Below are 15,963 nucleotides of genomic sequence, written 5' to 3' on the forward strand. Positions count from 1 at the left end.
AACACTTGATTTGAAGTCCACCTTGTCAACAGTATGGTTGTCCTTTTTTGACAAACGGCATTTTAAAAGAGCGAGGAGAGATAAATGATGCTAGTTGCTGCGTCGTGAAAGAGAACAGAAAAGGTTGGGCCCTTGAGCGAACTCCTTCGAACCTGCTGGAAGAAAAAAGTCCAAAGGTTTTTATTTCCTCTCTGTTACCATTTATTTCATTAACTTTGATTGTAATTATTTTTGTTTTGTGTTTGAGCTGATGGCCTAGTTGCCAATGCTCATAATAAATTTAAAAAAAAAAAATCATTAACTTTGCATGACGGTAGGTAACGGAATAAAATAATTGAAAATTGTATGGAAATTTATGGAATCATTTTTTTTTCTATTAGGTTCGAAGGGGCTTGATATTAGTGGTGACTGGCGACTGTACTTAAAATAAATAATAAATAATAATAAATATTATAGGACATTTTTACACAAATTGAATAAGCCCCACAGTAAGCTCAAGAAGGATTGTGTTGTGGATACTCAGACAACGATATATGTAATATATAAATACTTAAATACCTATTGTAAATATTTGTTTGAATGTCGCTCCAACGCTCGCAGAGCGATGTTAATAAGCACGAACAGATGTGTTATTATGAAATGGTTCCTTAAATTTATAACCCGTATACATACGTGGGGGGTCGAAGTTCATAGATTGTAGAGCTATGCAATATATGGCTTAATAGCTAAATAAGCCTTTCCAGTGAATCAATGCAAATAAACCTAGGAAGCAATTCTGTGGACTGACATATTTAACGGGTCTTTCACGTGTTTTAAGTCTTTTAAGTCGAAGATTACTCGACATGTTTCGTTCTAGGAGTTTCAAATCGTTTTTAAGAATATCCCCCTGACAGTAAAAATTGGTAGGTACAATCGCTGTCAAACATATGTTTACATTACACTGTTGCACCTTAGGTACGTTACACCTTTGTAATAAGACAAAATTTTCAACATATAAGAAGTATTTGACATTGACCGTACCTAACCGTTTTTGAAATCAAGTATATTCGGAATCTGGGAAAATCTGGAATTATTTCTGTCTATAAAATATTCCTTTTTATTTCTTTTTTCATAAAGCACGCATCATCGTATAACATTTCTCTGACCCCACATTACCTACTCGACCCTATACGGCCTGTCCCGGAATCCAGGATAATTTCCACTTCGATAGCTAAAATTTTGGGAGCAAACGAAAAAGCTGGGCATTCAAACAGCATTTAATGACAACTAGTGTAAAAAACAAAAGGTAAAACAAAATACCATAAAACATAGACAAAATATATAAAAAGTAAATAACATATAAAACCTCGAATTAGTCCTCGACATGGCCCAACTCAATAGTTTTATTGTCACTAATAAAAACAAACATCTCATAATAACTTTATATGCATTGCGCAACTTTAATTACAGATAATAAAATCGGAGTATGGACGTGTATGCAAATTGACTATCATCAAAAAATATTGGGGATTAGGTATATATGTATATGGAGATTAGAGTTCCATTATTTAGATACATTTCCCTAAATATAAATTGTGTTTTGCAAAAATTACAATACTTGCTATATTTTACCATATACTTACCTCTTGTTCAAACTTAAAAATTACTTATACATTTTTATGTTTCCGCAAAACTCCATAAAACTCAAGAAACCATCCATGAAATATTTTGGAATTGACGACATAAAATATACCTCTATGTATGTACAATGTGCATTCTAAGATTCAAAGACCGCACTTCGCTCGGTTGATAAACATGTTTCCAATCAATTAGTGAGTAAATTACCTAATGTGAAAACATATTTGAATAAAAAATAATTTGCCTTTGTCATGTCCCTTATGTGTTGCAAAATAGTTTCCAACATTTTCCGTGGCGCTGCGGGGTCGGAGTTCAAGCATATTTACTTACACATCATTATTACTTTATTACACGTTTTAACTTCAAAAGTATTTGTAATTAAATCATTTATGCATTTTACAAAATATGTTCTAAACAAGCTTAACCAAGAAATGCCTTATCTTATAAGTACCTAGCATAGATGATATAAAAATTAAGGCATCATTATTTTCACTGTAAGTATTTCTTTAAATAAAACAAATCAATTTAAATAATATTCTTGAAATACTCACTAGTCAATATCTTCAATATTTATCGACTTATAATTTATTTAAATTAAAATTTCGTCATGATTTTTATAACGTTCTAAATACCAAATCGTAATATAAAGGTTATTCACTCGTCTTCTAATTTGATTTGATGCATGATAATTAATTAATTTAATATAAATAATAACAAGCACAGAATATGAGTCTACGACCAAAATCTATTTTTTAGACCAACTTAAATGAAGGCGCACAATAATTATAGAACAACGGAAGCCATTATAAAACTAATTATAAAACGTACGATAGGTGTCTCGGGGGACCACAGAGCGGGCTCCTTCTTTGCGCAGAGGTTGAGTCTGGCGGTGCAGAGAGGTAATGCCGCCAGCATTCTGGGGTCTATGCCAGAAGCAGGGGATTTGGGGGAGGTATTTTATATTTAGTAGTAGTGTTAGTTACTTTAGTTTTAGTCCCTTTAGGTTTTAAGGTATTAATTTTGTATTATTTTTATAATATATTAATGTATTTTTGAACGTTATCTTCACCTAAGACACACCAAGGCGCCCAACACGAATAAAGTTATCTTCACCTATATGAAGACGCAGAACATCAATCAATAATTGCAATCAGAACAATCAAACCCATACTCTAATCTCAACTAATTACCCCGCAACTCTAACCTCCACAACCCCGCGCCCAAAACTTTACCATCTTTACATAATCCGAATGTGAAGGTTGACTTTCTTCGCCGACCGTCGCCGGCGCAGCCTCAGTTCAGTCCCCAGTGACGCGCGCGCCGACGCGCCTGTGCTGTGCTGTTTTACTTTTTAATTTTATTTTTTTCTAATTGTGCTGTGCACTCGGATACAATGAGGCTAATTTTTTGGGTAAGCATTTTTTTTAATTTAAATAGGTCAGTTTTTTGTTAAGTGAAAGTTTATCGCATCTTTTTATCGATCTTCTGACTAGCAATCAAAGTGCCAGTTAAGTTTAAAACGATAGTTTAGAAACTTTTAGTCGTTTATGCATAATTTTGCGCTTTGTATGTTTGTGTTAACTGTTTTAATTGCGTGTAATGAGCGGAAATTTTGACGTAAAGTGCCGTTTACTTCAATTTTATAACAGTCTTACTGTAATTATTACATGAACGCATTCACAAAACGTAAATACATTTTTTACAAGTGAAAATACCAAAAATAGAGTCTTAGACATGTTAAAAAATATGTTGTGTATATTTAATATTTTTTATAAGATGTAACAATTATAAATATTATAAATAAGTAGGTCATAGTGACGTGTTCGCGAAAGGACCGCACGCGCACGCGGATAAGACATCGACGCGCGCGCAGACTTCCATGCGCTTCCGTTTCTCTTACGTCCAGTCGCACTTGCCTCTTGACTTGCTTATATACTTGGCAAGTTAGCCAGTATTTCTACTACACTTGCCTAACCAATTTTAATAGATATTGGAATAAATATAATTATTTCTACATTTTAACCTTATAAATAAATAAATAAAATAAATAAATAAATAAATAAATAAATATTATCTTATAGTTCGTTTTTTTTAGCATTAGAAAAAAGATAAACAATCTTGATGTGTATTTTAATTGAAAACACATTTTAAAAATAAGTTACGGCAAATATGTAATAATTATGAATCTAATACGATCATGTATATTAAAAAGCGTTTTTCAATTAAAAGGCATGTCAAGATCGCTTACCTTCTTGTAAGTTCTTTCTAAAGCTAAAATACGGAACCCTAAAAACGAACTATAGGGACATTCTTACACAAATATGCTTATATATTGTCTTAATGTCATAGGTATACTCGTAGATTATATGTTTGGACGGCTATAGATAAATGGATGAAAAAAAAAACTAAGATAATTATTTAGTATGGAGAATTATTATTGTTATAGGGCGTTAAATCTTTTTTGACATCTATACCTACATTCTGTAAATGTAAAAATTAGATGTGCGATGTGAATATGTTGTGATAGTTACTACGGAAATGTGATCAATGATTTAAAATAACGACTTATAATAAAATAGCAAATTGCAGAACTGTTTACAAACTTATTTATTGCATAAAATACTGAAGAAAACTATACCAAACCTATATAGGGTAATTCGCTAGTAACTGGCCACTATTAGTAACTGGCCGTCCTAAACTAAAAATGAATTCTATTCACCTATAAATATAATTATTCATTTTAGTATAAGGTGGCCAGTTATTGAAAGCTGGCCAGTTATTCAATAATCTCATACTAAAATGTATTCTGTTACTAAAACCAGCCAGTTACTGGCGAATTACCCTATTTGACACCCAAAATATATAACCAATTACACAGACATAATAACAATTCTCTAGCACGCTCTTGTGACGATGACAACTCTATGTATATGTGACATAGGAAAGCGTGTGACATCCGTGTGAGCATGGCTAAACGGTCAACTTAGCCGAATACACGTAGCTAACGCGATTGCTACGGCATTACAATACAATACATTACAATCGCAATTCGTAGAAACAATGGTGGGTTATGTCATTGCGTGTTTACGCTTGTTTCAAGTAAATACTTGTCATTTGACTTCTAGGGGGTCAAATTGAACAAATTACAACGTTCGACGTGTTGTCTCCCTGTCACTCTTACGTACAAATTTATAAGTACGACAGAAAGGCAACACGTCGAACGTGGTTCGCGGTAGGCCCTCAGATTACCATGGCTATTACGGCGCAATTACGTAACAATTAACGTTGTGGCTATAATTAACTTTCAGCGAATCTGAGAAAAGTGAAAGATGAGCCGAACGTGACGGAACACTGCGTTTAACTGCCGTATTCGAACTTCAAGATATTCACAAGAGACGACACGTACTAGATCCATTCTAGATACGTTATAGTTTAGATATCAACTAGTTCTCTTTTGCAGCGCAATTCGGGCAACCAATGTCACTTTTACGTTAGATAGAGTAAGATATCTATTAGATGTGAATTGGATCTCTATTAAGTCATATCCTGTGGAGATCGTTCAAGAGTATCTCCAGAATCGCGCAAATGTCAAATTTGACAGGTTAGATCTTAAACATATCGTTATCGTATCTTGGTGATGTCTAAAAGATATCTAATAGATGTCTATTTCAAAATCCGAATCGGGCCCTAAGCGTCTGTCAATTGGAGTTATGTAGCCAAGATGAGAGTCGTACAGAATTAGTGCATAATTGTTTTCCTTCGTATTTTGTCGGAAACGGACTATTTCGATAAAATTTATAAAGTGAGGCTTATGAAATGAAATTACAACAAATATTACCTAGGATTTTTATAAAACGTAGAAAGCGTAAATCATCTCACTTTTTTTAAAGTAATTATAATTAATCAATCAATCAATCAATCAATCAATCAAAGCATTTATTTTCAGGCTACTAAGGCCCATAGATACATACCTTACAAACTAACATATATATACAATAATGAAAATCTTAAATACTTAAAAATCATTTTCTCCAATATGCTCGGAAATGTTCACCTTACTGTAGCAAAAATACTACGGGAAGTTCTTCGTTAATGTCAAACTCTAATTAAAAAACATCAAACTATCGGTGTCCTGTTCTAGCGGACGGGAAGTAAAAAAACACTACAGTAATAACTTATTACTGTAGTGTTTTTTACTTTTTAATAATAAAAAACGCAAACGGCCAATTATTATTGCCGCGAGCCGCTTCTACACGACCCGATCAGCTATCATTTCACGTGTATGATCGTGCGAATACTGCTTAATAAAATCAAAGATTATTTTTATATTTTTTTTTAAATCTCATCCGTGTTCATAAAGCTTATATAGTTTGTCAAAGGACTTTCTCATTTCAAACATAGACAAAGAGAATCATACTATCTTTGTCTTACACTAGTAATAGCACCCAAAAGAAAAGGATGGGTATAGTTTTCCTGGTTCTTACTGACTGCAAAGTTGGTTTGACCAACTATATTGCACAATTATATTGAATGAACGAATACTGAATGGCAGAATAAGTTTGTAACATTAACTTTAAAAAATTAATTAAAGAGGGAAATTGTTTTTGACATTTTGGATGTGAAGGTTTGATTTGAGTGATGCTTGATGGTTAAATAATAATTATTTTGGCTTATTTCCTCGCATGTTTGGAGAAAAGCACTATATATGCCTCGGCAGGAATAGCAATTCGTGGATTCGTCTTCTTTGTCGGACTCCGCTTCGCGTCGTCCGACAAAATCGAAACTCATCCACGAATTGCCCTTTCCCGGCCTCTGCAATAATGTACTATTTCGTGACGCAGTTTTCTGTTGCGGCCCCCGATTAAGCTCCCGATCGCTACCGGTCTCATGCTAACTAAGCTATGCTCGCTCGGTCACTCAGATGTTAACTATGATAACTATATTAGCTATAAAATAATGACAGTGAGTGATAAAGTGCACGCTTGTACATTCACTGCCGAAGGGTACAAATTCGGACACAGACTAATGCCATCTGACATTGAAAGATTGCATGATTACTTAAGCTTTTTTGTAATCTGTGAGGTAACGAAAGTTTCATTCCAAGTTTAGTGTTTGTACGAATGTAATTATTTATTAAGCTTTTATTTACGTTCATTTGTATGATATATTTAAGACTTACATTTTCGTTTGTTAAATTTGTAATTTTGCGTACCTGAGTGTCGAGTGAGTTTAGGATGTAAAATGTTATAAGAAAACCTTATAATTTTCAGTCCTTAGCTACTTATGTACATATTTAGATAAAACCTTATACTTACTTATAAAATTCAAGCTTAGTATTCAGTTCAGTTCAGTGAAACTTATTAATAATAAGTTTATCCATACTTCCCATACAACTTATTGTTATTTAAGTAATGAAATCCATGCATAGAGTTAGTACTCTAAGTTTACTTATCTATCTAAGCAAAGGCTTTTGAAGACCCCTTGATGTCATGTTTAAGCCTCTAATCTATGCGTTGTGGTAATGTGCAGACTTAAAATCGAAGTTATGAAATGCCCAGTCATACAAAGGACATTCTGAAGACCTCGAGAACCTTAGAGACCGCCATAGGCATAGTGTTATTGAAAACCATTATTTCCTAAGTACTTTGTTATACCCCGACTTAAATGCTAGTCAACAAAATGGCATCCTTGAATCGGTTTAACCTCTAGCCGCCCATACGTCAAACCTCGCCAAGCAAAATGAAATTTTATTTTGTCAACATAAAGTTCAAATTAGAATGGAACAGGAGACCTTTTTATAGGTCTCTGGGCAGCTAGAGGTTAATGGCGCTGATACTTATTAAATTATCTTTCGTCACTATTGCAATGTAATTTACAATGGAAATAAACAAATAGCTGCGACACATCGAGTTTCTTAACAGTAAGCGGCCTCGTTCTTGTTGGATAATATGGAATTATATATATAATTAATATGGATAATGTTGAAAGCAAGGTTAAAAAAAGTTATGCATATTTGGCTTTTAAGTTAAATTTAACTGGTGTTTGAGTAAAATTTCCAAATGTGAAGAAACTCGTTTGAGCCGCTTTTGTCCGGAATCGTTACCATCGTGATATAAAAAGTCTTAATTTTGTACAAAAAATATTATTCTCGTGCGTCACGTAATGCACATACAAATAAAAATATCGCAAATACAAATCAATCCATGATTAAAAATATACCATAGAAGGACAACCTGATGACATGCAAATAGTCCTAAAGAAAGTACCTACAAGAATGTAGTTCAATCGGTTAGTAGCCTACCTGGCCGCGTAGCCAACCTGCCAATCGCTAACGCTAGGTAGCGATCGAAACGCAACTGTCACTGTCGCACTTATAAGGAAGAGTGATAGAGAGACACAAAGCGTTTCGTTGTCGAAGCGATAGCGATTGTCACCTTGGCTAGGCCGGCTGGCCCGTTAGGGCAGGTGCGTGACACGCCTCCCGAACGACCCTTGACGATTACCGACATCATAATGTGACTTTTATTAGGACAGGTTGGGTGATAAAAAAACATTTCGAGGAGACGATTCTGAGGCCGATTCAAGTTTTAGTTACCAATTCGATCTGTTTCCGATATGATACTTATCAGCCAGTGTCAAAAGTGGCGTATTTGGTTGAAGAAATGTTACTTTTGATACTGACAAATCATGAGATCAGTATCATATCGGAAACAGATCGGATAACTAAAACTGGAATTGGACTGATAAATATGTGACTTTTATGGGAGACAAAAAAATGTTTCTAGTAGATGATTTTGAGGCAGATTAAGTTTGAACGAGCGATTTTAATTTTAAGAGTTAACAATTTGTGGCCTTATACATAAACGCGCTACAAGTCTTAATTAGCTAATAATTGTTTGTCTTAATCTGTCATTTTACTGAATTATTTAGGTGTTTGTAAGAAAGAGATAAAACATGTATGTATACCTATTTGAGGCTTGTAATGTAGATACTATGAATACTGAATAGTTCATATTTTTGATATAGGTAATACTTAATAGAAAATAATATAGCACGGCAGAAGTATTTTTTTAACGTATAATAAGTAATAACTAATCTCCAAACGACCTGGTCTAGCCATAGTTTCTGTCACTACGTTTACTGTAGGGATCCCTTTTGAAGTCGGTTATTCTTAAAAAAAAGATTTATTAACATAAAATCTTTTTCCAATATAAATTTATGGGTTACTACTTGTTATGTAAGTACTTATAGTTAACTCTAAAGAATGTCTGCGTTTTTGTACGAGGACGGTGTAACATAAATGTTGGCAGATGATTTTTGTGAGTCACTGTCCGTTCATGAGTAGTGAAAGCCAAGCGTGGGTGTTTTGGTGTGACCCACAAATAATATAAATAATTGACCCTATTGGTCATGATAATTTCAATAACGATGCCTTATTCAGGGTATCACCATTATTATGAATCATTATAACCATTTAACCATCTCAATTGAAAGTCTTGTGACAACAATCTTTTAAGGATGACTCACGTTAGACCGGGCCGTGTCCGGGCCGGAGCTTCCAGCTCTTACTTTTCTATGACATGACAGGCGGTCACGTGACGCTTTCCATAAAAAACGATGCGCCGGAAGCTCCGGCCCGGATACGGCCCGGTCTAGCATGCGTTATCTTTTACTCGGATCGAAATTGATCTTTTTTACTTGATAATTTGTTGTGTAGGTACAAGAAAAGACATTTTATTTCTTTGATGAAGACATTTTCGAGCTTACTTTTATCGTAATTCTACATATCTTGAAAAATAAAAACGACGACAAGGTGTCTCAGTACCGGTTTCCGCAAACTTCTCTTGTCAAACCTGTGGCAGATCATGTCGGTCTTACATCGGTCTATTCAGCCACCAAAAATGGTGTTTTTCCGGTGTTACGCCATAAATCGTCTGCAATAGACGAAAAAGCCTATGATGATGATATATGAAAGATAAAAAAATCCTTGATCCAAGAACTTTCTCTTTGCTGTGTTTTTTGTGTGTGTTTTTTATGTGTTGTGTTTTGTGTGTGTATGTGTGTGTGTGTGTGTGTGTGTGTTGGTTAGATTACCTACATGTGCCATTATCCACAACTACCTTATAGAAAGGTAGATAGAGTATTTTATGTTATATATAGGGCACTGAAAGTGATACATTATTATGTCACAGCAACATAGCAGTGAGTTATGTATGCTCAACCGGCATCGTGTTTCTGGCTTCCGTGTCGTCTCATTAGGTAATGCTTACTGGTCAATAATACTAATATTATTAATGTGAAAGTTCGTATGTCAAGATGTTAGTGGTTGTTGATGTAAACAAAAACTGGATTAACAAATTAGGTAACAATTTTTATCCCGAAAAATGCCGAAATGAACGGAAAGCTAACGACGAAATCTATTACGTAAATGTTCTTTTTAATTCCTATGTATTTAATTCTTTATAAAATACCTATAAATGTACCTTTAAGATGAGTGCACCTAAAGGATCTTTAATGGAAAATTCTTTCCCTTAAAATGACTCCTAAATAGTTACGCGAATGGTTTTTACTATGTACATAGTCTACTTACCTATGGAAATTGTTTAATTTCCGGAAAAGTATTATGAAATACTTTTTATCCTGGAAATGTATGATTCCCATCAAGAAGGCAGAGGCGTTGTGCACCTAACAAGGGTCAACATACTTAACCTTTCTATGCATAGGTAGGTACAGTTCCTTACAATTTGCTCTTGGGCTCCGCTCGGTTGGTAAGAATCGTATATCTACATGAGCATTGAAATATACCGGGTGTGGCCTGTAACATGAGCAAAAATTTAAACTGTAGGCTGTACTCCTCATACTGACCACCATTTGTTCAACGACTTTTAAAAATAACTTGTGGATTGATTTTTAATACACTTTAAAGTTTATTCTAAGACGCAATGTATTGCGAATTTTGCTATGTTTAAGGCGTAACAAGCAACGTCAATCGCAATGATATGGCGTGGCGATGGCGTCAATTGAAGATAATGTTTATTTTATATGAAAAATAGGGAGTCTAAATGCTTCATAATTTTTGAAAGTTGTTGAACAAAAGTGTCACCGTTTGAGGAGTACAATCTATGTTTTAATTATTTGCTCGTGTTACAGGCCACACCCGGTATGACAAAGTATGACGTGACGTACTTAGATAATGAAATTGGATTTTCCAATGACGCATTAATATGAATGAAAGTTAGGCTTCATTACAAATAACTACCTACATCCAGGCCCTATAAAGGTTGTCTCTCAATATGTACTTGTGCAACTTTCTCCAGTACCGCTTCAATGTAGTGTTCAAGCTTTAAACGTGACCATTAAGCAACTATACAAGAATATTCAATTTTCTGAGTAAATTTTCATAATATTTCTATTTTAACTACGACAAAGTATTATTACTTATAGGTGTATGATTAGAAACACGTTTTCAATGATTAGGTAACTTATAGGTACTAGAATGGTTTGAAAATATGTACATAAATACCGCAATATTGATTAATAATAACATCAACTGGCTATTTTAATAATAAAAGTTCCGGAGATACAGACATTATTAAACACCTATATTTAAACGGGTTCATCACGCATTAAAAAAAATCTAAAATCAAAAAATATTTATTGTATGGTGGGTGAGGTTTACAAAGGTGGTCCATATCCTGGCTTATAAAGGCGTACAATATTTTAGTTTAAGATAACTCGGCATGTTTCGCTCTATATCGAGTAATTTCAACGGGAGCCGGCGTTGGCTTCTCCTTGCATCTGCGTCGGTCCGCCAACGAGTGCTCCTCATTTCTCACAAACAAGCTTCAATTTCAACAGTAGCGGTACATTTATATCTGATCCTGTCATCCTATTGTTTGCTATTGTCAAACTATCACACACATGTCAACGCGTGGCTGACCTTTACGACTATTATTTGGGCCTTAATACACGGCCCATACAAGAGGCCTTATTGTGCCGGTTGTCAGCCATTGGCATTTAGATCAATAGCACAAAGCAAAGTCAAGGCTGGGTGCAGTGGGCCGTGAGTTTGCATAAGATTGTGAATGGAGCGCTTTATCATTGATAACGGGGGTAATAATAATAAATAGTACTAGACGACTCGGCTCTCAGAAGCCAGAAGACCTACCGTGGACCACGTTCGACGTGTTGCCTCTCTGTCGCACCTTTAAATTCGTACGTAAGTGTGACAGGGAAGTGACACGTCGAACGTGGTTCACGGTAGGCCCTCAGACCGGACAAGTGCAAGTCGGACTCGCCACTTCCATACCTACTTTTTAGTATTTGTCGTTATAGCGGCAACAGAAATACATCATCTGTGAAAATTTCAATTGTCTAGCTATCGCGGTTCATGAGATAGCCTGGTGACAGACAGACGGACCGACGGACAACGGAGTCTTAATAGTAATAGGGTCCCGTTTTTACCCTTTGGGCACAGAATAAATAATAGTACTAGGTACAGAAGACTGACTCTCTAACAAAACGCGTCTGTTACGATTCCCGCGGTGGCGACAGCGCCACGCGCGGCTTATGGCTTTCCCCAAAATTGGAGTGGAACGGACGTACTTTTAGCTACCTGTAGCAATGCGACGAAATCGCGGAGTGAGCCACGCCTGCTTTGGGTATGGAACGGAACTGGCATTGATCAGGTGTTTTATATCGGGGTGCCCCTAATACCGATACATGTACAAATTGTACAATCGTGTGAAACTTTACTAAGGACGATAGACAGTTTGGAAAGAGTTTTCTTGTAAGACACATGTTAAGCGTGGCCCATACTAATTGCACACGCGTTAGGCCTCGTACACACGATCCGATGTTATATGTAAATCGCGATGGTCGGGGTCGCTGGCCTGTGATCTTTAACGATATTGTGGTGAAAGGGTGTCAACTAGTCGCTTCTTGACTGTCGTGTCGTGTCCTATGCGATTTGCGAAATCTACAATGTGTTGATATCTATTGTTTAAACATACCTAGGTACGTTGCGCATTTAACTTTTTTTATACCACGTCGGTGACAAACAATTTAAGCATACGGCTCTCCTGATGGTAAGCAGTTTGACTAAAGTAAAGGATGACATACGCTAGAACGGTCCGGGCCCGGGCCGGAGCGCGCGAAACTTTTTCTTCTATAACAGGTAATTGATGATCACGTGGTGCTTTCTAGAGAAAATGGAATTGTCGGTCACCCAGCCTGGGCCCGGACCGTTGTAGCCTGAGTCATCCTTAATGAAATAATTCGTAGAAACATACTAAAGGTGACAGTCCATTTCCAACGACAGCTGCACTACTGTTCATTTTACTATGGAAATTGACAATGACAGCGACGCGTTCAGTACCAGTAGTGCAGCTGCGGTCAGAAATGGGATGTTACCATTATTCTTTCAAAAATCTAAAGGTGCAACGTCATATAATATGTAAATTGGTTACAAAATAGTGATATATGCTACATTTGCATTCACCTGTGAAGGCTGCTTGCACAACCCACTTTTATTTATTACCTTGAAAATACCTAAGTATATATAAATGATTTAAGAGCCTCTGTTATACTACGGACTGTAAGTTATTTAGCGAAAATAAAAATATTCGTGGGAAAGATATCACCTATTTAGAAATATAAATTTAGGTACTCAATTTCAATAAAAAAATCATCATCATCATCATCTTAGCCATAAGACGTCCACTGCTGAACATAGGCCTCCCCCTTTTTGGGGGGTGAATGCCATAATCGCCACGCTTGGCAGGCAGGTTGGCGATCGCAGTCGAGTACACCGAATTTGAGGGACGCTGCTGCTCGTCCACCGGTGATCTTGGACGTAGTTTAAGGACATACCCGGGTCATAAAAAAATGTGTAAAGAAAAATATGATATGATGTGATGTGTGGGATAGTGGCCGAATCCAATATTATCGGCGAAACGAAAGCGCACAGACTTCGCTGGTTCGGTCACCTACTCAGAATGGGAGAGGATCGGGCTGTCAAGAAGGCGTTCTTGGGACGACCGACTGGTAGCCGTCCATCGGTGGGTCGGCCCAGGTATCGCTGGGAAGATAGTGTGGCGGCGGATCTGCTTCAGCTTCACGTCAGTAACTGGCAGGAAGTTGCGCAGGATCGGGACAGGTGGCACGCTCTCGTTTCGAAGGCCAAGATTCTCTTTGGATCGCTGAGCCAAAATAGTTAGTTAGTTAGTTAGTAAAGAAAAATTACATAAAGGACATTGTAATCTAACATTTAACTCAAATTTGGAATAGATATTGTATTACAAAGTACTTACCGATGCGCATTTACAAAAAAAAATGTTTTGTTTTAGAAAAGTTTCTATGTAGCTCCTAGAACGTTTTAGATTTCTATACATAATATTTTACTGTCTCGGTATAAAAATAAAAAAAGGGCTTCAAAATAGCAAAGGGCTGTATAATCTTAATGCCAGTTTAACCAAGCAAAAGTTTATATCAGGATAAAACAGTCTTCCCCTTTAATTTTGTCTTTCCAAGCTCGTGAACAAAATTAATCATCGCGTGCAAATTTTTGATGAACTATTTTCTAAAATCAATCCTTCATTTGATTTATAGCTACAAAAAGTTTCTTTCATTTTCTCATATACGTAGGTATATACCGGGTGTGGCCTGTAATATGAGCAAAAAAATTAACTGTAGGCTGTATTCCTCATACTGATCAACATTTGTTCAGCGACTTTTAAAAATAAGTTTGATTTTTAATACACTTTAAAACTTATTCAAAGACGCAATGTATTACGAATTTTGTTATGTTTAAGGCTTGACAAGCAACGTCAATCACAATGATATGGCGTCCATTGAAGATAATATTTATTTTGTATGAAAATAGGGAGTCTAAATACTTCATAATTTTTTAAAGTTGTTGAACAAAAGTGTCACCGTTTGAGGAGTACAATCTATGTTTTAATTATTTGCTCGTGTTACAGGCCACACCCGGTATTCGCAACACATTCGTATTTCTATGGTAACAAAAGTGTGTTGCTTATAGGTCACTTTGTCTAACTAACAATTACACACAATAAGTACTCAGTTACTTCTAAAGATCGTATTCATCGATGGGAATATGAATCTGACAACAGTTTATTTCGATAATAAAACTATTAAAACTAACAAACAAACCAATCAGCCATGCGGCGTTAATTTGATAAGCATCATGAACTAGCGATATTCTTATGTTTAAGTATTTAAGATTAGCAGTAACATACGTCGTTAAAATCTGACACTTATTGTAAGCCAGTAAGGTTTATATTTGAAAGAGTGTTGGATAGATAATTTCAACCATACATGCGTACGGTGCCGGTCAACTATGAGAACTGTAGTTATCTAATTATTGATAGAACATGGAGTCTATGGAGATGTTGTTTATAAAATAGCCACATCAAAAATTCGTAGATATAAAAATGTCTTAATTTTGTAAATATGTATAATGTTAAAAGTAGTGGTAATATTTACTAATAATCATTAGGCTAATTCAGATATAAATATTAAAACAGTTTTGTTGACTAATAAACAAATTAACATATCAATCTTATATTTGAACCTAAAAAAATAAATAAATCATAAATCTGTAAACAATAATAAATCTGTATTATTATGCCAGTGATGAATATATACTGAACTATACAAAGTTTCGTATGATTACGAAAATATTTTTACTTTAAGCTAAAACTGAAATCCCTGTCACCACAAGCACAAGGCAAAGAGTGCACTGACCACTGACTTTATGGCCTAAAATATTGACCAAAAAGCCTAAAGCTAGCCGAAATTAACAATTAGAGTGTGCGATCCGGATCTAACATAGAATAATTCTGCCCTGCTAAGCCAAGTGGCGCTATCTCAAAAGAAAATCCATTGCTAATTTATACTTTAGTTTCTATAACTGAGAATTCCATTTTCAAAATCATTTGTTTTTGAGATAGCGCTTTTCGGCTTAGCAGGGCAGATATATAATTCACGGTAAAAAAAAAAGTAATAGACGAATAACGACTCCACTCCTCTGTCCTTGGCGACCTTCTGAGAAAGTCCCAAGTAACGTCTGCCCATGACTTACGTTGGGAGTAAAAGTATTTGACGTACGATGTAACAACAATTACAAGCCATACTCGCTCTTGAGGCCTACGCAGTAGGTGCTACGGGGAAACTTTTACTTTTATTGCGCTAACACACTGGCAAATACGCTTTCAAGTACGTTTACGATCAGGGTTCCTTGAAGAATATGGGAAATAGCTAATAGATACACATCGGTAACTCGTGGCATTTAGGTAGCACTTAAAAGAATTATTCTTAATTATT

At 35.5% G+C, this 15,963-nt stretch overlaps 1 protein-coding gene across 1 annotated transcript in view; it reads left to right on the forward strand.

Moving 5' to 3' along the window:
• Positions 1–2,906: 2,906 nt before the first annotated feature.
• Positions 2,907–15,963, forward strand: part of LOC134672061 (alpha-protein kinase 1) — a 55,301-nt gene continuing 42,244 nt past the window's right edge. Inside the window, exon 1 of the mRNA XM_063529961.1 lies at positions 2,907–3,028. Coding sequence (XP_063386031.1) covers positions 3,011–3,028 — 18 coding nt within the window. The 5' untranslated portion in view covers positions 2,907–3,010. The remainder of the gene's footprint in view (positions 3,029–15,963) is intronic.

Source organism: Cydia fagiglandana, chromosome 16 (assembly GCF_963556715.1).
Source record: "Cydia fagiglandana chromosome 16, ilCydFagi1.1, whole genome shotgun sequence".
Taxonomy (NCBI): domain Eukaryota; kingdom Metazoa; phylum Arthropoda; class Insecta; order Lepidoptera; family Tortricidae; genus Cydia; species Cydia fagiglandana.